The sequence below is a fragment of the Oryza sativa genome, chromosome 10 (assembly GCF_034140825.1).
Source record: "Oryza sativa Japonica Group chromosome 10, ASM3414082v1".
NCBI lineage: Eukaryota > Viridiplantae > Streptophyta > Magnoliopsida > Poales > Poaceae > Oryza > Oryza sativa.
In genome coordinates this window covers 2,963,450-2,988,001 of record NC_089044.1, presented here as the reverse complement: position 1 = coordinate 2,988,001, position 24,552 = coordinate 2,963,450, and the positions used below count along the sequence as shown (strand labels likewise).

The window sequence follows — 24,552 nt, the reverse complement described above, 5'->3', positions numbered from 1 at the left end:
TCTTTTAAATATTCAAGTAAACCAGAATAAGCCAAATCTACCAAGACCTTATCAGAAAGTGTTAAACTATAACATCAGTTTCTTATATATATAAATCTTCTAATGTATTCAAAAGTAGGCTCGTTATACTTTTGTTTAACCGAGGTTAAGTACGACAAGTTTAATTCGGTCTCACCACTAATTAAAGAAGTAATCATGATATTTTTGTTCTAACTCAGACCAATCATGAATACAGTTGGTGCAAGTGAAATAAACCCAAAAAATTGCGCGCATCACCAAATAAAGACAATGGGAAAAAGCCTAAGTTTCAAAATACTACTAGCACTAGCTTCTTCGCATTGAATAATAAACTGGTCGATATCCTCTAAAGTAGACCGGCCATGTTCTCCAGTGAACTTACACAATGAGGCAATCAAAACCCTTGAGGATATTGAACATTATCGTAGTGGCCAGTATAGAGTTTTTGATATATACGCCTTTTAACCCTAGTATCTATGCCGAAAGCATTTTTGAAAGCTTCGGCAATCTCATCGCTAAGACTCTTGGGTTATGCTCATGTGCCATTGACTACAGGATCTGACAAGACTCTTACTTGTTCATATCCCATATGAACTCCTCAAATTCTACTTAACAAAAAATTGATTGTCCATATAAATATATAGCCCCTAGGAGAGAAGAGCATCGAATCATAAGCCATAGCCACAAGTCACATCGAATATCAATCAGGAGGAAGTGATTAAATTGGCACTATAAACATGTAGTTTTGTAATAATTTTGTTACTTAATCTATAGCTTTGTGACCATATATTTCAAATCTTTAGTTTTGTGATAAACTTAACACTATATGTACTTAGTTTTATGATATAATACCTTAAATCAATAGTTTTGCAATAGTTTGATCAAAGTATTTGTAGTTTTTTGTGAAATTTACTCATTTACTTACAAATAGTATCAATCATGCAATTTGGTTGGAACTGTCCTATACTACAGAACTATTCTCCCTTTTCATAAAACAGGCTAGTAGTACTGTGCGCTCTAGGAGTACCAGTCGATTAAAGCTTAACTTTGCTTGTTAAACACCACCAATCGGCGGCAAGAGCATCAACAGTCACCACTGCATGCAGTGTGAATGTTCACAGTGCCTCCATGAACTGCTAGCTGCTACTCTTAATCGATCGGTGTCTGATCAAATCAAATAAAATGCACGGCGTGAATGATTTTAAACCTGCAAAATCGGCGCAAATTGCTAATCATGTTGTACTGTAATATAATTAGCTGACCTCAGATCACTCCCAACTAGTAGCCTTTATCGATCTATATAAACCACATGCATATGCCTGATTTTTCTTCACTCATCGACACACACAGCTCTAGCCTCTTGCCACATAGTCCAAAGAGCAATAGAGTTTTCTAGGATTGATTCAGCAATGGCAGCTGTAGCACGAGCACTACTCTTCGCCGCCATCGTCTGCGCCGCCCTCGTGATGGCTGTCACCGCCGCTGCGGACGGCGAGGCGGCGGCGATCGTCGTCGGCCAGGCCAAGTGCGGCGAGTGCACCAGGAAGAACATGAAGGCGCAGGATGCTTTCAAGGGTATATATATCATGATATATATGTTCGTCGCTAATTAATTGCGTGGTCAGTTCGATCGAACGATATATCACCGTCGTTGATTAATTTTTTGGTGATGTTCAGGTCTCCAGGTGGCGATCAAGTGCAAGAACAGCGACGGTGTGTACGAGAGCAAGGCCATCGGCGACCTCGACGGCGACGGCGCCTTCAGCGTGCCCCTCGCCGCTGACGACCTCCACGGCGCCGCCGACTGCTTCGCGCAGCTGCACAGCGCGGCGAGCAGCACGCCGTGCCCCGGGCAGGAGCCGTCCAAGATCGTGCCGCTGTCGTCAACAACGGACAACGGCGTCGATAAGGCTAACACCTTCGTGGCCGTCGCCGGCAAGAGGATGTACTCCTCCACGTCGCCAGCGGAGTGCACGTCGGCGTTCCTGTACGACTACTTCCACAAGCACCCCTTCTTCGACTATTTCCACAAGAAACCCCAAGGCCCCGAACCCAAGCCGGATCCCAAGCCAACGCCATTGCCGGCGAACGGTGGTGGTGGCGGTGCGGGAAACGGTGGTGGCGGCGCCCAGGGGAACAGTGGCGGAGCTGCGCCGTCTCCCAGCTCTCCGCCGGTCTACCACTGAATCGATCGATCATCCATTCCATCAATCCACACTTGGTTGCGTGATTAATTAATTTGCAGGTCAGCTTGTTCGTGAAGAATAAATAAAAGTTGTGAGATGTGAGAGGAGTGTGACTGTGTGTGAGATCGATCGGTCGATATATGTGTTGGAGACTTGGAGTCAGTGCATAAGCATTGCCTTTCAGGTGAAAAATAATGCGCGTTTCAGAGTGCTCCTGTGTGTCGTTGTCTCTATTTATTCGCATATGTAATGCGGTATGTGTTCTACGTAATGTAATCTCTTTATGTATTTTTAAGATTGTTCATGTTGACGTAGAATCACAACACCACATCTTAGCACGTTATGTGCAACTTGCGCCCAACGAACACCCACCTGCCAGGGTGAACGAACGTTGGTTTATCCTAAGCTCGGCAGGCAAGCTAGGGCATCTTCTAATACCGTGGAAACGACAGATGCCAAGCAATTGAGGATTTGAGGATAATAAAATTTGAGATAGGTAGCAAGAAGGAGGGAGATATATGTAGAATATAGAGGGTTTGGATAAATAAATTGATTTTGACGATTGGTTGCTTGTTGTTTCAATCGTCCTTGGCCAGGAATGCTACTGGGCGAGCGATCGCCCTTAATCGCTCAGGGCGATCAGTTTTTGCGCCCCCCCCCCCTCCTTCCCTCCATCTCTCCACCTTGTTTCCTTTGTTGGCACCGCATTACTTTCCTATTTTAGTAAATTTATACACCTAAAGTTTACACATCTAAAGTTTAGAGACCAAAAATTTATAAGTCAAAAGTTTATACATCCTATTCAAATTTGAATTTGAATTCAAATATTTATATATATATAGTATTTCTATACATCTAAAGTTTATACACCTAAAGTTTATAGACCTAAAGTTTATAAGTCAAAAGTTTATATACCCGTTTCAAATTTGAATTTGAATTCAAATATCCGATTCAAATTTGAATTTGAATTCAAATATTTTTCATATATAGTATTTCTATACATCTAAAGTTTATACACCTAAAGTTTAAACTTTAGACCTAAAGTAAGTTTATAGACCTAAAGTTTATATACCCGATTCAAATTTGAATTTGAATTATATCTTATTCAAATTTGAATTTGAATTCAAATATTTTCTATATATAGTATTTCTATACATCTAAAGTTTATACACCTAAAGTTTATAGACCCAAAGTTTATAAGTCAAAAGTTTACATACTCGATTCAAATTTGAATTTGAATTCAAATTTTTTATATATAGTATTTCTATACATAAATTTTTCTAACTTTTATTTTTCAAAAAAATTTGTGTAGTCTACTGTAGTATAAAGAGGAGAAGGGGAGGAGGAATAGGGGAGAGGAGGGAGTATAGGGGGAGGGGGGCTGGATCCGATCGCCCAGGCGATCGCCTGGCGATCGATCGCCCATTAGGGCCCCCCGTCCTTGGCCCCCTTATATTTATAGGAGGGGTGGACTTGCTTCCTGGGGTTTTTTCATATGCAATTAGGCATATAAATCAACTAGGACTCAAAAATTTTGGTGTAAAACAAGAAAACACGAGAAGTATCTAAATTAAATTGGACTCGGACTATGTGATTAAGGTCTAACCGCCTGGATACCTATGGTCTAATCACAGTGCATTGTCCGGTTTGACCGGCCACATAATAACGGTCACACCAGTCTTCGCGGGAAAGCTCTGGCATTTTATAAATTTGGCTCAAACTTGCTATAACTCGACTCTACTGCCAAATTTGATTATCAACACATGCCCCCCTGTCTTTTCGGCAAACTTGTGAGCCAAAAAATACTATGCATGAGATCATCTAAGGGCGATATCCACCAATACCGGCCATGAATGCCTCTAAGGCTTAAATGTTTAATGGTGATGTAAGAAAGCTACGAGAGGCCCCTCTTGTTCAGATTGTATTTTGTTTTTCTTTAGCCTCCACTCTTGCCTCGCCACTTTCTTGTGTGGATTCTTTTGTGACTGATTATTTTCTCTCAACCGGCTATGAGATGAGTGTGGTTGATTATTTAAAATCGGTCAATGTGGCAACCGGCAATGCCCATAATGGATGATAATATGGTATATAAATAGGCATCATCCACATACCATTAAAACTCCATAATGCAAACCAAGCGTAATACCATGAAGAAGGAGAAGTAAGTTGCCGGTGGTGCATACTCACTTGGTAGATGAACTTGATCTCCTTGGTTGCTTGTCATATTTTGATATCTCCAGATTGTCATCTTGCCTCCTAAGTATTGAAGTCTTCAATGTGGTCTCCAAGTGTAATACCATGAAGAAGGAGAAGTTAGTTGCCGGTGGTGCATACTCGCTTGGTAGATGAACTTGATCTCCTTGGTTGCTTGTCATATTTTGATATCTCCAGATTGTCACCTTGCCCCCTAAGTATTGAAGTCTTCAATGTGGTCTTCTCCTTGCCATCGGGAATCTCCTTCTCTTGCAATTCAGCAGTCTGTATAGGAAAAGGTAATGCAGGTGGATGAGCTACCTTTGTTTCTAATTGCATTTGGCCACATCAAAAGTGAACGTTATTTCCTCTTGTCGATTCTTACGACTAACCAGCTTAAGAACGGAGCAAACGAATGGTTTAGAGTTGGAGTTCCAAACCCATTCGTCTATGTATACATCAACTGTCTCATTGTTCAAAGATTCTTGTTCATAAACTATATTAACATGGGAACAATCAGACATAAATTTCTATGAGATTTTGGCCTCTTTAACTTGGCTCTCTTGAGTCAAAGCCATTTGAAGTAATTGGCTTACATCTAAGAAAGTATGACCATCTAGCTTTTCTTTTAAATATTCAAGTAAACCAGAATAAGGCAAATCTACCAAGACCTTATCAGAAAGTGTTAAACTATAACATCGGTTTCTTGTATATATAAAATCTTCTAATGTAGATCAAAAGTAGGCTCATTATACTTTTTTTAACCGATATTAAGTACGACAAATTTAATTCGGACTCACCACTAATTAAAGAAGTAATCATGATATTTTTGTTCTAACTCAGACCAATCATGAATAGAGTTGGTGCAAGTGAAATAAACCCAAGTAAATGCATCACCAAATAAAGACAATGGGAAAAGCCTAAGTTTCAAAATACTACTAGCTAGGCTTCTTCGCATTGTATAATAATGTAACATCCTCAAATTTTAAACTAAAATTTGACTGCATCATGCTGGTTTTTGACTAGATTAGTACAATTTAAAATTTTATTTGAATCCTTTTATTGGTTCAAGTATTATTCCTTTAGAACTCTTTTAACTTACCCTAATTATTCCCTTTATCCTAAAACTTAGTGAATTTTAGCAAATTCTCACAAATTTCGAACTTTAGTATATTTCTTTAGTTTACCCCCTTTCATTAGTGAGAATTTTCTATACTCTAAACCCTAGTGAAACCCTTTCAAACTTATAGATTAAATTCATTCTTTTCTAGGAAAAATATTCAAAATTTCTGAAAACACTATTCATTGCCCTCAAGGTGTTCGATGAAATGCCCAGCCCAACTATCTCAGCCCAACATCTACCCAAACCTTTGCAAAGTCTAAGTTTGATCCTTGGGGACCACAACCCATCCAAAACTGTGGTTCACTTTGCCTTTTCCACCCCCTTTACTTGCGCCACCCTGGCATCCTCCATCGCCGCACGCCGAGCCGCCGCGCGTCGGCTTCAGGGCCGTTCGCGTGTGCCCGACCGCCTTGGCGCGCCGCTAGTCGTTCGACGCCCTAAGACCACCGCCACCGCACCAATCGTGATGAAGACGAAGCCAGGATGACCTCCGCCGCAAGTTACCGCCGCTCGACGCTGTGCACGCCCGTCCAAAGCCGCCGCCAAGTCCGAATTCGCTTCTACCCGGGGTGAATCGCGCCAATTCTTGCCGCACTGTTGGATTGAAGATAAGCGGTGGTTTCCCCTATCACAATTCAAACCGACCACCGCCATGCTGACCGTTTTAACCCTCGCCGCTGCCGCGCGTCGAGCCCGGATTGGCGCCAACACGTCGCCAGACGTTTTCACCCATGGTCAAGTCAAGCCTTCGTCAGTAAGAATTCGAACGTGGCCTCCCGCCACTCAAATTGATCTTGCCCTCCCTCTCACAGCTCCCTGCCACCCCTGCCGTGCTCAATTTCCAAGCTCATCAATGGCGTTGATGGCGCCCGAGCTCATCCACTTCTTCTGGCCCTATAAATAGGACCCCAATCCCTTCCTTGTCCATCATCGATCATCATCAACCATAACCCCACAACCCTGAAGCTCTGCTTTGCCAAACCATACCATCAACCACTTCCGCCCGTCGGTCGAACACCTTGTGTGCGATTGACTTCACGCCCCTCCATCCACTCTCCATCCTAACTAATCCTTAGAACACCTAATATCAACCATGCTCTAGCATATTGGAGCCTAACCGAAGCTTTGCGTCGAGTTTCACCTCGTCGCACCGAGCTAAGCACTGTCGCCCCTGCTCTGCTCTGGTTCTCACCGCCGAGAAGTTTTTCCGGCCGCAATCCGTCGTCTCAGCCTATCTCGGTGAGTTCTTTCATTTTAACCATCTACGTACTCCCTAGATTCCATATTCGCAATCGGCCAGCATTACCATGCCACCTTCTGGGCTGCCGACATGAGCTCGTCCGTCGCCAATGGAGGTGCTCGTCGGCAAGTTCTTCCACACCTTGCCGAAAGTCGGCAAGCTACCTAAATCCTTCTAAGTACCCCGTAGATGCTCTAGGAACCCTCCCCGTGCTATGCCTAACTCTCACCACCCCGATCACCTTCACGGCCTATCCATGTCACCGCCGCCCTAGCCGTTAGCCCACCCACACATCAAATTAACCCCTCCGCCGCCACTCGCCGTCGCCGGAGAACCCTAGCTACCTCCCCTCCTCGGCCGCAACCCCCTTTCCCCCTCTATCACCGCCGAAATCGCTAACCCTAGCACCGCCGGCCGTAAATGGGGAACGGCTAGAGGTTGAAGAAGAGAAGAGAGAAAGAGACTGACAGGTGGGACCCGCACACAGTATCATTTCACATTTAATTTGATTTTCAAACTTTAGAAGCTCATATCTTTTAAAATATAGATCCAATTCCAGTGAAACTTGGACCAAAATTCTTCTAAAATCATTCTCTATCTTTTGAGTCTACTTTTGCTATTTTTCTATTTTATTTTATTTTTCCTATTTTTGGATTTTATTTGAATTCCTTTTGAATTTGAATTTTATATGTTTAACCCTAGGTCTTGAAGAGTCCTCTGACATATTAGATAATATCAGTCAATCTCAGGACATCGAGCAAGGCAAGTTACTATTCTACCTTTTGATCATTTAAGCCTATATTTTACAAATTATTTATTTATAGCCTTCTATTCAATACTCTATTTTATATGCATAATTCAACCATAGAAACCCAAACAATTTAGTATTGCTTATTTTGCTTACAATCTGGTCTAAATATTTCATACTTAGATTGGGACAGTACGTAGGAATTGGATGATTTTCGGGTGGCTAGTACTGTCTCGATCGATATAGTTATTACCAGGTACTTATGTCGAACGAACAGGTACGACCATAGTTTCTAGAATAGGGACATACCTAGTCATTATATTAATTAGCAATGTGGTACCTCTGTATCGTGGTTCTTATTTTTAAGTCCTCGAGCAAGAGGCAACTATAGCCACGAAGGGCAATTTTTACCATTACCATGTACAAGTAAATGGTCGATGATACTCGAGTATAAATTATTATGTTATAATTCTAAACCCTGATCGAGATGACGTGGTGTCATACGAGATCCCCCTTAAATACCCCGGGAACACCAGAACTCCTCTCGCTGCTGATAACGTTACGTTCAGAGCGCATGAGGACTAGAGTTCATGGAACAGGTACCACAATTGTTAATAACCTAATACTGGGTCATGACTAAGCTAATGAATATTGGCAAGTCGTGGACTGCGAGTAAAGCGTACATCTACTGTAGTAGAATATTCATGAAACTATTCGAATGGCCGTACTCATGGAATTGAGTACCGAGACCCATATAGTACTCTGGTTAGAAACCTAAAGTCTATGTATTTACAAACTCTTGCTTTAATACTTCCAGATTGTTTATTATTGTCTTTTGCAAAGAACTCTACTCTATACCAACACATAACATGTTTCCATGGTAACTTGCCGGGTATTGTGAATACTCACCCTTGCTCTTATAACCCCTTTTTCAGATTTGGGTCAAGAAGAAGACTCCTATGATTATTACTACGATGACTCCAATAACATAGAAAATCCCTAGAGGTTATACCTCCCTAGTCAGAATGTATAAAACCTCTATGTAATAGTCTTACTTATGTGAGTACCTATTCTTGTAAAACCTTAGTATTGTAAAATTTAACGTATGCAATGAAGAACCAGTTGCATATTATGTATCAATATTTACTGATCCAGGGGTTGATACATTAATCTCAGCCGGATCCAAGTTTTTAATTTTGGGACCCGACAAATAAATTGGTCGATATCCTCTAAAGTAGATCAGCCATGTTCTCCAGTGAACTTACACAATGAGGCAGTCTAAACCCTTGAGGATATGGAGCATTATAATAGTGGTCAGGGTAGAGTTTTTGATCTATACGCTTTTTAACCCTAGTATCTATGCCAAAAGTGTTTTTGAAAGCTTCGGCAATCTCATCGCTAAGACTCTTGGGTTATGCTCGTGTACCGCTGACTACAGGATCTGGCAAAACTCTTACCTGCTCGTATCCCATATGAACTCCTCGAATTCTACTTAACAAGAAATTGATTGTCCGTATAAATATATAGCCCCTAGGAGAGATCAAAGAGCATCGAATCATAAGCCATAGCCACAAGTCACATCGAATATCAATCAGGAGGAAGTCAATAGCTAGCCGATGATTCTAAGTCGTTGGATTAATTCTTGGTGAATGCTTGTTGGTAGGCTAGATTAGCTAGCTTGCTCCCCCATTGTAATCAGTTTGATACATTCTAGAGATATTCATATAAACTGGATTATGGCTATTACCCACATCGGGGCCTGAATCAATATAAAAATCTCTGTCTCTCGTTTACTTTACGGCAATCTCGCGTATACTTTGATACCAACATCTTCTATACTTTAAAAAAACTATTATATACCGTCAACAAGTATATTCTCTACCATTATACAGACAAGATGCACGTAGTCACCACTAAATACATACACCGCACTTATACACTCACGACTGTGTTCCAATCATATGTTTATAAGGCGGATATGTTGATCGAACTATCACAAAACCACAGATTTAGCATCAAATTTATCAGAAACCTACATATTTAAGGTCAAGTATCACGTAATTAATTATATATTTAACATTGAAGTTATCACAAAACTACAAAATTTTGAGGTCAAATCTATAGCACCACCATTATGTTTGAGCTATAAATGTTGTAGTTTTGTGATTAAATTGGCACTAAACTTGTAGTTTTATGATAATTTTGTTACTTAATCTATAGCTTTGTGACCATATATTTCAAATTAAATCTGTAGTTTTGTGATAAACTTAACACTAAATCTGTAGTTTTTATGATATAACACCTTAAATCAGTAGTTTTGCAATAGTTTGATCAAAGTATCTGTAGTTTTTGTGAAATTTACTCATTTACTGAAAAATAGTATCAATCATGCAATTTGGTTGGAGCTGTCCTATACTATAGAACTATTCTCCCTTTTTATAAAACAGGCTAGTAGTACTGTGCGCTGTAGGAGTACCAGTCGATTAAAGCTTAACTTTCCTTGTTAAACACCACCAATCGGCGGCAAGTGCATCAACAGTCAGCACTGCATGCAGTGTGAATGTTCACAGTGCCTCCATGAACTACTAGCTGCTACTCTTAATCGATCGGTGTCTGATCAAATCAAATAAAATGCACGGCGTTAATGATTTTAAACCTGCAAATTCGGCGCAAATTGCTAATCATGTTGTAATATAATTAGCTGACCTCAGATCACTCCCAGCTAGTAGCCTTTATCGATCTATATAAACCACATGCATAGCCTGCTTTTTCTTCACTCATCCACACACAGCTCTAGCCTCTTGCTACATAGAGTTTGCGAGGATTTATCAGCAATGGCAGCTGTAGCACGAGCACTACTCTTCGCCGCCATCGTCTGCACTGCCCTCGTGATGGCTGTCACCGCCGCTGCGGACGGCGAGGCGGCGGCGATCGTCGTCGGGTTGGCCAAGTGCGGCGACTGCTCCAGCAAGAACATGAAGGGGCAGGATGCTTTCAAGGGTATATATATCATGATGATGATGATAATATGTTCATCGCTAATTAATTGCGTACTCAGCTCGATCGATCGATATATCACCGTCGTTGATTAATTGTTTGGTGATGTTCAGGTCTCCAGGTGGCGATCAAGTGCAGGAACGGCGACGGCGAGTACGAGAGCTAGGCCGTCGGCGACCTCGACGGCGACGGCGCCTTCAGCGTGCCCCTCGCCGCCGACGACCTCCACGGCGCCGCCGACTGCTTCGCGCAGCTGCACAGCGCGACGAGCAGCACGCCGTGCCCCGGGCAGGAGCCGTCCAAGATCGTGCCGCTGTCGTCAACAACGGACAACGGCGTCGATAAGGCTAACACCTTCGTGGCCGTCGCCGGCAAGAGGATGTACTCCTCCACGTCGCCAGCGGAGTGCACGTCGGCGTTCCTGTACGACTACTTCCACAAGCACCCCTTCTTCGACTATTTCCACAAGAAACCCCAAGGCCCCGAACCCAAGCCGGATCCCAAGCCAACGCCATTGCCGGCGAACGGTGGTGGTGGCGGTGCGGGAAACGGTGGTGGCGGCGCCCAGGGGAACAGTGGCGGAGCTGCGCCGTCTCCCAGCTCTCCGCCGGTCTACCACTGAATCGATCGATCATCCATTCCATCAATCCACACTTGGTTGCGTGATTAATTAATTTGCAGGTCAGCTTGTTCGTGAAGAATAAATAAAAGTTGTGAGATGTGAGAGGAGTGTGACTGTGTGTGAGATCGATCGGTCGATATATGTGTTGGAGACTTGGAGTCAGTGCATAAGCATTGCCTTTCAGGTGAAAAATAATGCGCGTTTCAGAGTGCTCCTGTGTGTCGTTGTCTCTATTTATTCGCATATGTAATGCGGTATGTGTTCTACGTAATGTAATCTCTTTATGTATTTTTAAGATTGTTCATGTTGACGTAGAATCACAACACCACATCTTAGCACGTTATGTGCAACTTGCGCCCAACGAACACCCACCTGCCAGGGTGAACGAACGTTGGTTTATCCTAAGCTCGGCAGGCAAGCTAGGGCATCTTCTAATACCGTGGAAACGACAGATGCCAAGCAATTGAGGATTTGAGGATAATAAAATTTGAGATAGGTAGCAAGAAGGAGGGAGATATATGTAGAATATAGAGGGTTTGGATAAATAAATTGATTTTGACGATTGGTTGCTTGTTGTTTCAATCGTCCTTGGCCAGGAATGCTACTGGGCGAGCGATCGCCCTTAATCGCTCAGGGCGATCAGTTTTTGCGCCCCCCCCCCCTCCTTCCCTCCATCTCTCCACCTTGTTTCCTTTGTTGGCACCGCATTACTTTCCTATTTTAGTAAATTTATACACCTAAAGTTTACACATCTAAAGTTTAGAGACCAAAAATTTATAAGTCAAAAGTTTATACATCCTATTCAAATTTGAATTTGAATTCAAATATTTATATATATATAGTATTTCTATACATCTAAAGTTTATACACCTAAAGTTTATAGACCTAAAGTTTATAAGTCAAAAGTTTATATACCCGTTTCAAATTTGAATTTGAATTCAAATATCCGATTCAAATTTGAATTTGAATTCAAATATTTTTCATATATAGTATTTCTATACATCTAAAGTTTATACACCTAAAGTTTAAACTTTAGACCTAAAGTAAGTTTATAGACCTAAAGTTTATATACCCGATTCAAATTTGAATTTGAATTATATCTTATTCAAATTTGAATTTGAATTCAAATATTTTCTATATATAGTATTTCTATACATCTAAAGTTTATACACCTAAAGTTTATAGACCCAAAGTTTATAAGTCAAAAGTTTACATACTCGATTCAAATTTGAATTTGAATTCAAATTTTTTATATATAGTATTTCTATACATAAATTTTTCTAACTTTTATTTTTCAAAAAAATTTGTGTAGTCTACTGTAGTATAAAGAGGAGAAGGGGAGGAGGAATAGGGGAGAGGAGGGAGTATAGGGGGAGGGGGGCTGGATCCGATCGCCCAGGCGATCGCCTGGCGATCGATCGCCCATTAGGGCCCCCCGTCCTTGGCCCCCTTATATTTATAGGAGGGGTGGACTTGCTTCCTGGGGTTTTTTCATATGCAATTAGGCATATAAATCAACTAGGACTCAAAAATTTTGGTGTAAAACAAGAAAACACGAGAAGTATCTAAATTAAATTGGACTCGGACTATGTGATTAAGGTCTAACCGCCTGGATACCTATGGTCTAATCACAGTGCATTGTCCGGTTTGACCGGCCACATAATAACGGTCACACCAGTCTTCGCGGGAAAGCTCTGGCATTTTATAAATTTGGCTCAAACTTGCTATAACTCGACTCTACTGCCAAATTTGATTATCAACACATGCCCCCCTGTCTTTTCGGCAAACTTGTGAGCCAAAAAATACTATGCATGAGATCATCTAAGGGCGATATCCACCAATACCGGCCATGAATGCCTCTAAGGCTTAAATGTTTAATGGTGATGTAAGAAAGCTACGAGAGGCCCCTCTTGTTCAGATTGTATTTTGTTTTTCTTTAGCCTCCACTCTTGCCTCGCCACTTTCTTGTGTGGATTCTTTTGTGACTGATTATTTTCTCTCAACCGGCTATGAGATGAGTGTGGTTGATTATTTAAAATCGGTCAATGTGGCAACCGGCAATGCCCATAATGGATGATAATATGGTATATAAATAGGCATCATCCACATACCATTAAAACTCCATAATGCAAACCAAGCGTAATACCATGAAGAAGGAGAAGTAAGTTGCCGGTGGTGCATACTCACTTGGTAGATGAACTTGATCTCCTTGGTTGCTTGTCATATTTTGATATCTCCAGATTGTCATCTTGCCTCCTAAGTATTGAAGTCTTCAATGTGGTCTCCAAGTGTAATACCATGAAGAAGGAGAAGTTAGTTGCCGGTGGTGCATACTCGCTTGGTAGATGAACTTGATCTCCTTGGTTGCTTGTCATATTTTGATATCTCCAGATTGTCACCTTGCCCCCTAAGTATTGAAGTCTTCAATGTGGTCTTCTCCTTGCCATCGGGAATCTCCTTCTCTTGCAATTCAGCAGTCTGTATAGGAAAAGGTAATGCAGGTGGATGAGCTACCTTTGTTTCTAATTGCATTTGGCCACATCAAAAGTGAACGTTATTTCCTCTTGTCGATTCTTACGACTAACCAGCTTAAGAACGGAGCAAACGAATGGTTTAGAGTTGGAGTTCCAAACCCATTCGTCTATGTATACATCAACTGTCTCATTGTTCAAAGATTCTTGTTCATAAACTATATTAACATGGGAACAATCAGACATAAATTTCTATGAGATTTTGGCCTCTTTAACTTGGCTCTCTTGAGTCAAAGCCATTTGAAGTAATTGGCTTACATCTAAGAAAGTATGACCATCTAGCTTTTCTTTTAAATATTCAAGTAAACCAGAATAAGGCAAATCTACCAAGACCTTATCAGAAAGTGTTAAACTATAACATCGGTTTCTTGTATATATAAAATCTTCTAATGTAGATCAAAAGTAGGCTCATTATACTTTTTTTAACCGATATTAAGTACGACAAATTTAATTCGGACTCACCACTAATTAAAGAAGTAATCATGATATTTTTGTTCTAACTCAGACCAATCATGAATAGAGTTGGTGCAAGTGAAATAAACCCAAGTAAATGCATCACCAAATAAAGACAATGGGAAAAGCCTAAGTTTCAAAATACTACTAGCTAGGCTTCTTCGCATTGTATAATAATGTAACATCCTCAAATTTTAAACTAAAATTTGACTGCATCATGCTGGTTTTTGACTAGATTAGTACAATTTAAAATTTTATTTGAATCCTTTTATTGGTTCAAGTATTATTCCTTTAGAACTCTTTTAACTTACCCTAATTATTCCCTTTATCCTAAAACTTAGTGAATTTTAGCAAATTCTCACAAATTTCGAACTTTAGTATATTTCTTTAGTTTACCCCCTTTCATTAGTGAGAATTTTCTATACTCTAAACCCTAGTGAAACCCTTTCAAACTTATAGATTAAATTCATTCTTTTCTAGGAAAAATATTCAAAATTTCTGAAAACACTATTCATTGCCCTCAAGGTGTTCGATGAAATGCCCAGCCCAACTATCTCAGCCCAACATCTACCCAAACCTTTGCAAAGTCTAAGTTTGATCCTTGGGGACCACAACCCATCCAAAACTGTGGTTCACTTTGCCTTTTCCACCCCCTTTACTTGCGCCACCCTGGCATCCTCCATCGCCGCACGCCGAGCCGCCGCGCGTCGGCTTCAGGGCCGTTCGCGTGTGCCCGACCGCCTTGGCGCGCCGCTAGTCGTTCGACGCCCTAAGACCACCGCCACCGCACCAATCGTGATGAAGACGAAGCCAGGATGACCTCCGCCGCAAGTTACCGCCGCTCGACGCTGTGCACGCCCGTCCAAAGCCGCCGCCAAGTCCGAATTCGCTTCTACCCGGGGTGAATCGCGCCAATTCTTGCCGCACTGTTGGATTGAAGATAAGCGGTGGTTTCCCCTATCACAATTCAAACCGACCACCGCCATGCTGACCGTTTTAACCCTCGCCGCTGCCGCGCGTCGAGCCCGGATTGGCGCCAACACGTCGCCAGACGTTTTCACCCATGGTCAAGTCAAGCCTTCGTCAGTAAGAATTCGAACGTGGCCTCCCGCCACTCAAATTGATCTTGCCCTCCCTCTCACAGCTCCCTGCCACCCCTGCCGTGCTCAATTTCCAAGCTCATCAATGGCGTTGATGGCGCCCGAGCTCATCCACTTCTTCTGGCCCTATAAATAGGACCCCAATCCCTTCCTTGTCCATCATCGATCATCATCAACCATAACCCCACAACCCTGAAGCTCTGCTTTGCCAAACCATACCATCAACCACTTCCGCCCGTCGGTCGAACACCTTGTGTGCGATTGACTTCACGCCCCTCCATCCACTCTCCATCCTAACTAATCCTTAGAACACCTAATATCAACCATGCTCTAGCATATTGGAGCCTAACCGAAGCTTTGCGTCGAGTTTCACCTCGTCGCACCGAGCTAAGCACTGTCGCCCCTGCTCTGCTCTGGTTCTCACCGCCGAGAAGTTTTTCCGGCCGCAATCCGTCGTCTCAGCCTATCTCGGTGAGTTCTTTCATTTTAACCATCTACGTACTCCCTAGATTCCATATTCGCAATCGGCCAGCATTACCATGCCACCTTCTGGGCTGCCGACATGAGCTCGTCCGTCGCCAATGGAGGTGCTCGTCGGCAAGTTCTTCCACACCTTGCCGAAAGTCGGCAAGCTACCTAAATCCTTCTAAGTACCCCGTAGATGCTCTAGGAACCCTCCCCGTGCTATGCCTAACTCTCACCACCCCGATCACCTTCACGGCCTATCCATGTCACCGCCGCCCTAGCCGTTAGCCCACCCACACATCAAATTAACCCCTCCGCCGCCACTCGCCGTCGCCGGAGAACCCTAGCTACCTCCCCTCCTCGGCCGCAACCCCCTTTCCCCCTCTATCACCGCCGAAATCGCTAACCCTAGCACCGCCGGCCGTAAATGGGGAACGGCTAGAGGTTGAAGAAGAGAAGAGAGAAAGAGACTGACAGGTGGGACCCGCACACAGTATCATTTCACATTTAATTTGATTTTCAAACTTTAGAAGCTCATATCTTTTAAAATATAGATCCAATTCCAGTGAAACTTGGACCAAAATTCTTCTAAAATCATTCTCTATCTTTTGAGTCTACTTTTGCTATTTTTCTATTTTATTTTATTTTTCCTATTTTTGGATTTTATTTGAATTCCTTTTGAATTTGAATTTTATATGTTTAACCCTAGGTCTTGAAGAGTCCTCTGACATATTAGATAATATCAGTCAATCTCAGGACATCGAGCAAGGCAAGTTACTATTCTACCTTTTGATCATTTAAGCCTATATTTTACAAATTATTTATTTATAGCCTTCTATTCAATACTCTATTTTATATGCATAATTCAACCATAGAAACCCAAACAATTTAGTATTGCTTATTTTGCTTACAATCTGGTCTAAATATTTCATACTTAGATTGGGACAGTACGTAGGAATTGGATGATTTTCGGGTGGCTAGTACTGTCTCGATCGATATAGTTATTACCAGGTACTTATGTCGAACGAACAGGTACGACCATAGTTTCTAGAATAGGGACATACCTAGTCATTATATTAATTAGCAATGTGGTACCTCTGTATCGTGGTTCTTATTTTTAAGTCCTCGAGCAAGAGGCAACTATAGCCACGAAGGGCAATTTTTACCATTACCATGTACAAGTAAATGGTCGATGATACTCGAGTATAAATTATTATGTTATAATTCTAAACCCTGATCGAGATGACGTGGTGTCATACGAGATCCCCCTTAAATACCCCGGGAACACCAGAACTCCTCTCGCTGCTGATAACGTTACGTTCAGAGCGCATGAGGACTAGAGTTCATGGAACAGGTACCACAATTGTTAATAACCTAATACTGGGTCATGACTAAGCTAATGAATATTGGCAAGTCGTGGACTGCGAGTAAAGCGTACATCTACTGTAGTAGAATATTCATGAAACTATTCGAATGGCCGTACTCATGGAATTGAGTACCGAGACCCATATAGTACTCTGGTTAGAAACCTAAAGTCTATGTATTTACAAACTCTTGCTTTAATACTTCCAGATTGTTTATTATTGTCTTTTGCAAAGAACTCTACTCTATACCAACACATAACATGTTTCCATGGTAACTTGCCGGGTATTGTGAATACTCACCCTTGCTCTTATAACCCCTTTTTCAGATTTGGGTCAAGAAGAAGACTCCTATGATTATTACTACGATGACTCCAATAACATAGAAAATCCCTAGAGGTTATACCTCCCTAGTCAGAATGTATAAAACCTCTATGTAATAGTCTTACTTATGTGAGTACCTATTCTTGTAAAACCTTAGTATTGTAAAATTTAACGTATGCAATGAAGAACCAGTTGCATATTATGTATCAATATTTACTGATCCAGGGGTTGATACATTAATCTCAGCCGGATCCAAGTTTTTAATTTTGGGACCCGACAAATAAATTGGTCGATATCCTCTAAAGTAGATCAGCCATGTTCTCCAGTGAACTTACACAATGAGGCAGTCTAAACCCTTGAGGATATGGAGCATTATAATAGTGGTCAGGGTAGAGTTTTTGATCTATACGCTTTTTAACCCTAGTATCTATGCCAAAAGTGTTTTTGAAAGCTTCGGCAATCTCATCGCTAAGACTCTTGGGTTATGCTCGTGTACCGCTGACTACAGGATCTGGCAAAACTCTTACCTGCTCGTATCCCATATGAACTCCTCGAATTCTACTTAACAAGAAATTGATTGTCCGTATAAATATATAGCCCCTAGGAGAGATCAAAGAGCATCGAATCATAAGCCATAGCCACAAGTCACATCGAATATCAATCAGGAGGAAGTCAATAGCTAGCCGATGATTCTAAGTCGTTGGATTAATTCTTGGTGAATGCTTGTTGGTAGGCTAGATTAGCTAGCTTGCTCCCCCATTGTAATCAGTTTGATACATTCTAGAGATATTCATATAAACTGGATTATGGCTATTACCCACATCGGGGCCTGAATCAATATAAAAATCTCTGTCTCTCGTTTACTTTACGGCAATCTCGCGTATACTTTGATACCAACATCTTCTATACTTTAAAAAAACTATTATATACCGTCAACAAGTATATTCTCTACCATTATACAGACAAGATGCACGTAGTCACCACTAAATACATACACCGCACTTATACACTCACGACTGTGTTCCAATCATATGTTTATAAGGCGGATATGTTGATCGAACTATCACAAAACCACAGATTTAGCATCAAATTTATCAGAAACCTACATATTTAAGGTCAAGTATCACGTAATTAATTATATATTTAACATTGAAGTTATCACAAAACTACAAAATTTTGAGGTCAAATCTATAGCACCACCATTATGTTTGAGCTATAAATGTTGTAGTTTTGTGATTAAATTGGCACTAAACTTGTAGTTTTATGATAATTTTGTTACTTAATCTATAGCTTTGTGACCATATATTTCAAATTAAATCTGTAGTTTTGTGATAAACTTAACACTAAATCTGTAGTTTTTATGATATAACACCTTAAATCAGTAGTTTTGCAATAGTTTGATCAAAGTATCTGTAGTTTTTGTGAAATTTACTCATTTACTGAAAAATAGTATCAATCATGCAATTTGGTTGGAGCTGTCCTATACTATAGAACTATTCTCCCTTTTTATAAAACAGGCTAGTAGTACTGTGCGCTGTAGGAGTACCAGTCGATTAAAGCTTAACTTTCCTTGTTAAACACCACCAATCGGCGGCAAGTGCATCAACAGTCAGCACTGCATGCAGTGTGAATGTTCACAGTGCCTCCATGAACTACTAGCTGCTACTCTTAATCGATCGGTGTCTGATCAAATCAAATAAAATGCACGGCGTTAATGATTTTAAACCTGCAAATTCGGCGCAAATTGCTAATCATGTTGTAATATAATTAGCTGACCTCAGATCACTCCCAGCTAGTAGCCTTTATCGATCTATATAAACCACATGCATAGCCTGCTTTTTCTTCACTCATCCACACACAGCTCTAGCCTCTTGCTACATAGAGTTTGCGAGGATTTATCAGCAATGGCAGCTGTAGCACGAGCACTACTCTTCGCCGCCATCGTCTGCACTGCCCTCGTGATGGCTGTCACCGCCGCTGCGGACGGCGAGGCGGCGGCGATCGTCGTCGGGTTGGCCAAGTGCGGCGACTGCTCCAGCAAGAACATGAAGGGGCAGGATGCTTTCAAGGGTATATATATCATGATGATGATGATAATATGTTCATCGCTAATTAATTGCGTACTCAGCTCGATCGATCGATATATCACCGTCGTTGATTAATTGTTTGGTGATGTTCAGGTCTCCAGGTGGCGATCAAGTGCAGGAACGGCGACGGCGAGTACGAGAGCTAGGCCGTCGGCGACCTCGACGGCGACGGCGCCTTCAGCGTGCCCCTCGCCGCCGACGACCTCCACGGCGCCGCCGACTGCTTCGCGCAGCTGCACAGCGCGACGAGCAGCACGCCGTGCCCCGGGCAGGAGCCGTCCAAGATCGTGCCGCTGTCGTCAACAACGGACAACGGCGTCGATAAGGCTAACACCTTCGTGGCCGTCGCCGGCAAGAGGATGTACTCCTCCACGTCGCCAGCGGAGTGCACGTCGGCGTTCCTGTACGACTACTTCCACAAGCACCCCTTCTTCGACTATTTCCACAAGAAACCCCAAGGCCCCGAACCCAAGCCGGATCCCAAGCCAACGCCATTGCCGGCGAACGGTGGTGGTGGCGGTGCGGGAAACGGTGGTGGCGGCGCCCAGGGGAACAGTGGCGGAGCTGCGCCGTCTCCCAGCTCTCCGCCGGTCTACCACTGAATCGATCGATCATCCATTCCATCAATCCACACTTGGTTGCGTGATTAATTAATTTGCAGGTCAGCTTGTTCGTGAAGAATAAATAAAAGTTGTGAGATGTGAGAGGAGTGTGACTGTGTGTGAGATCGATCGGTCGATATATGTGTTGGAGACTTGGAGTCAGTGCATAAGCATTGCCTTTCAGGTGAAAAATAATGCGCGTTTCAGAGTGCTCCTGTGTGTCGTTGTCTCTATTTATTCGCATATGTAATGCGGTATGTGTTCTACGTAATGTAATCTCTTTATGTATTTTTAAGATTGTTCATGTTGACGTAGAATCACAACACCACATCTTAGCACGTTATGTGCAACTTGCGCCCAACGAACACCCACCTGCCAGGGTGAACGAACGTTGGTTTATCCTAAGCTCGGCAGGCAAGCTAGGGCATCTTCTAATACCGTGGAAACGACAGATGCCAAGCAATTGAGGATTTGAGGATAATAAAATTTGAGATAGGTAGCAAGAAGGAGGGAGATATATGTAGAATATAGAGGGTTTGGATAAATAAATTGATTTTGACGATTGGTTGCTTGTTGTTTCAATCGTCCTTGGCCAGGAATGCTACTGGGCGAGCGATCGCCCTTAATCGCTCAGGGCGATCAGTTTTTGCGCCCCCCCCCCCTCCTTCCCTCCATCTCTCCACCTTGTTTCCTTTGTTGGCACCGCATTACTTTCCTATTTTAGTAAATTTATACACCTAAAGTTTACACATCTAAAGTTTAGAGACCAAAAATTTATAAGTCAAAAGTTTATACATCCTATTCAAATTTGAATTTGAATTCAAATATTTATATATATATAGTATTTCTATACATCTAAAGTTTATACACCTAAAGTTTATAGACCTAAAGTTTATAAGTCAAAAGTTTATATACCCGTTTCAAATTTGAATTTGAATTCAAATATCCGATTCAAATTTGAATTTGAATTCAAATATTTTTCATATATAGTATTTCTATACATCTAAAGTTTATACACCTAAAGTTTAAACTTTAGACCTAAAGTAAGTTTATAGACCTAAAGTTTATATACCCGATTCAAATTTGAATTTGAATTATATCTTATTCAAATTTGAATTTGAATTCAAATATTTTCTATATATAGTATTTCTATACATCTAAAGTTTATACACCTAAAGTTTATAGACCCAAAGTTTATAAGTCAAAAGTTTACATACTCGATTCAAATTTGAATTTGAATTCAAATTTTTTATATATAGTATTTCTATACATAAATTTTTCTAACTTTTATTTTTCAAAAAAATTTGTGTAGTCTACTGTAGTATAAAGAGGAGAAGGGGAGGAGGAATAGGGGAGAGGAGGGAGTATAGGGGGAGGGGGGCTGGATCCGATCGCCCAGGCGATCGCCTGGCGATCGATCGCCCATTAGGGCCCCCCGTCCTTGGCCCCCTTATATTTATAGGAGGGGTGGACTTGCTTCCTGGGGTTTTTTCATATGCAATTAGGCATATAAATCAACTAGGACTCAAAAATTTTGGTGTAAAACAAGAAAACACGAGAAGTATCTAAATTAAATTGGACTCGGACTATGTGATTAAGGTCTAACCGCCTGGATACCTATGGTCTAATCACAGTGCATTGTCCGGTTTGACCGGCCACATAATAACGGTCACACCAGTCTTCGCGGGAAAGCTCTGGCATTTTATAAATTTGGCTCAAACTTGCTATAACTCGACTCTACTGCCAAATTTGATTATCAACACATGCCCCCCTGTCTTTTCGGCAAACTTGTGAGCCAAAAAATACTATGCATGAGATCATCTAAGGGCGATATCCACCAATACCGGCCATGAATGCCTCTAAGGCTTAAATGTTTAATGGTGATGTAAGAAAGCTACGAGAGGCCCCTCTTGTTCAGATTGTATTTTGTTTTTCTTTAGCCTCCACTCTTGCCTCGCCACTTTCTTGTGTGGATTCTTTTGTGACTGATTATTTTCTCTCAACCGGCTATGAGATGAGTGTGGTTGATTATTTAAAATCGGTCAATGTGGCAACCGGCAATGCCCATAATGGATGATAATATGGTATATAAATAGGCATCATCCACATACCATTAAAACTCCATAATGCAAACCAAGCGTAATACCATGAAGAAGGAGAAGTAAGTTGCCGGTGGTGCATACTCACTTGGTAGATGAACTTGATCTCCTTGGTTGCTTGTCATATTTTGATATCTCCAGATTGTCATCTTGCCTCCTAAGTATTGAAGTCTTCAATGTGGTCTCCAAGTGTAATACCATGAAGAAGGAGAAGTTAGTTGCCGGTGGTGCATACTCGCTTGGTAGATGAACTTGATCTCCTTGGTTGCTTGTCATATTTTGATATCTCCAGATTGTCACCTTGCCCCCTAAGTATTGAAGTCTTCAATGTGGTCTTCTCCTTGCCATCGGGAATCTCCTTCTCTTGCAATTCAGCAGTCTGTATAGGAAAAGGTAATGCAGGTGGATGAGCTACCTTTGTTTCTAATTGCATTTGGCCACATCAAAAGTGAACGTTATTTCCTCTTGTCGATTCTTACGACTAACCAGCTTAAGAACGGAGCAAACGAATGGTTTAGAGTTGGAGTTCCAAACCCATTCGTCTATGTATACATCAACTGTCTCATTGTTCAAAGATTCTTGTTCATAAACTATATTAACATGGGAACAATCAGACATAAATTTCTATGAGATTTTGGCCTCTTTAACTTGGCTCTCTTGAGTCAAAGCCATTTGAAGTAATTGGCTTACATCTAAGAAAGTATGACCATCTAGCTTTTCTTTTAAATATTCAAGTAAACCAGAATAAGGCAAATCTACCAAGACCTTATCAGAAAGTGTTAAACTATAACATCGGTTTCTTGTATATATAAAATCTTCTAATGTAGATCAAAAGTAGGCTCATTATACTTTTTTTAACCGATATTAAGTACGACAAATTTAATTCGGACTCACCACTAATTAAAGAAGTAATCATGATATTTTTGTTCTAACTCAGACCAATCATGAATAGAGTTGGTGCAAGTGAAATAAACCCAAGTAAATGCATCACCAAATAAAGACAATGGGAAAAGCCTAAGTTTCAAAATACTACTAGCTAGGCTTCTTCGCATTGTATAATAATGTAACATCCTCAAATTTTAAACTAAAATTTGACTGCATCATGCTGGTTTTTGACTAGATTAGTACAATTTAAAATTTTATTTGAATCCTTTTATTGGTTCAAGTATTATTCCTTTAGAACTCTTTTAACTTACCCTAATTATTCCCTTTATCCTAAAACTTAGTGAATTTTAGCAAATTCTCACAAATTTCGAACTTTAGTATATTTCTTTAGTTTACCCCCTTTCATTAGTGAGAATTTTCTATACTCTAAACCCTAGTGAAACCCTTTCAAACTTATAGATTAAATTCATTCTTTTCTAGGAAAAATATTCAAAATTTCTGAAAACACTATTCATTGCCCTCAAGGTGTTCGATGAAATGCCCAGCCCAACTATCTCAGCCCAACATCTACCCAAACCTTTGCAAAGTCTAAGTTTGATCCTTGGGGACCACAACCCATCCAAAACTGTGGTTCACTTTGCCTTTTCCACCCCCTTTACTTGCGCCACCCTGGCATCCTCCATCGCCGCACGCCGAGCCGCCGCGCGTCGGCTTCAGGGCCGTTCGCGTGTGCCCGACCGCCTTGGCGCGCCGCTAGTCGTTCGACGCCCTAAGACCACCGCCACCGCACCAATCGTGATGAAGACGAAGCCAGGATGACCTCCGCCGCAAGTTACCGCCGCTCGACGCTGTGCACGCCCGTCCAAAGCCGCCGCCAAGTCCGAATTCGCTTCTACCCGGGGTGAATCGCGCCAATTCTTGCCGCACTGTTGGATTGAAGATAAGCGGTGGTTTCCCCTATCACAATTCAAACCGACCACCGCCATGCTGACCGTTTTAACCCTCGCCGCTGCCGCGCGTCGAGCCCGGATTGGCGCCAACACGTCGCCAGACGTTTTCACCCATGGTCAAGTCAAGCCTTCGTCAGTAAGAATTCGAACGTGGCCTCCCGCCACTCAAATTGATCTTGCCCTCCCTCTCACAGCTCCCTGCCACCCCTGCCGTGCTCAATTTCCAAGCTCATCAATGGCGTTGATGGCGCCCGAGCTCATCCACTTCTTCTGGCCCTATAAATAGGACCCCAATCCCTTCCTTGTCCATCATCGATCATCATCAACCATAACCCCACAACCCTGAAGCTCTGCTTTGCCAAACCATACCATCAACCACTTCCGCCCGTCGGTCGAACACCTTGTGTGCGATTGACTTCACGCCCCTCCATCCACTCTCCATCCTAACTAATCCTTAGAACACCTAATATCAACCATGCTCTAGCATATTGGAGCCTAACCGAAGCTTTGCGTCGAGTTTCACCTCGTCGCACCGAGCTAAGCACTGTCGCCCCTGCTCTGCTCTGGT

The 24,552-nt window shown here is 41.9% G+C and overlaps 1 protein-coding gene and 2 pseudogenes across 1 annotated transcript; all 3 read left to right on the top strand.

Moving 5' to 3' along the window:
• The first annotated feature begins 1,334 nt into the window (after positions 1–1,334).
• On the top strand, positions 1,335–2,559 carry LOC9267379 (proline-rich protein 4). The gene is made up of 2 exons (XM_015759084.3): positions 1,335–1,593; positions 1,696–2,559. Exons 1-2 carry the CDS (start codon positions 1,428–1,430, stop codon positions 2,202–2,204), a joined length of 675 nt encoding a protein of 224 aa, XP_015614570.1. The 5' UTR covers positions 1,335–1,427; the 3' UTR covers positions 2,205–2,559.
• A 7,730-nt stretch (positions 2,560–10,289) lies between these two features.
• On the top strand, positions 10,290–11,482 carry LOC136353640 (proline-rich protein 4-like; annotated as a pseudogene).
• Positions 11,483–19,212: 7,730 nt separating this feature from the next.
• LOC9271624 (proline-rich protein 4-like) lies at positions 19,213–20,405 on the top strand (annotated as a pseudogene).
• Positions 20,406–24,552: the final 4,147 nt, after the last annotated feature.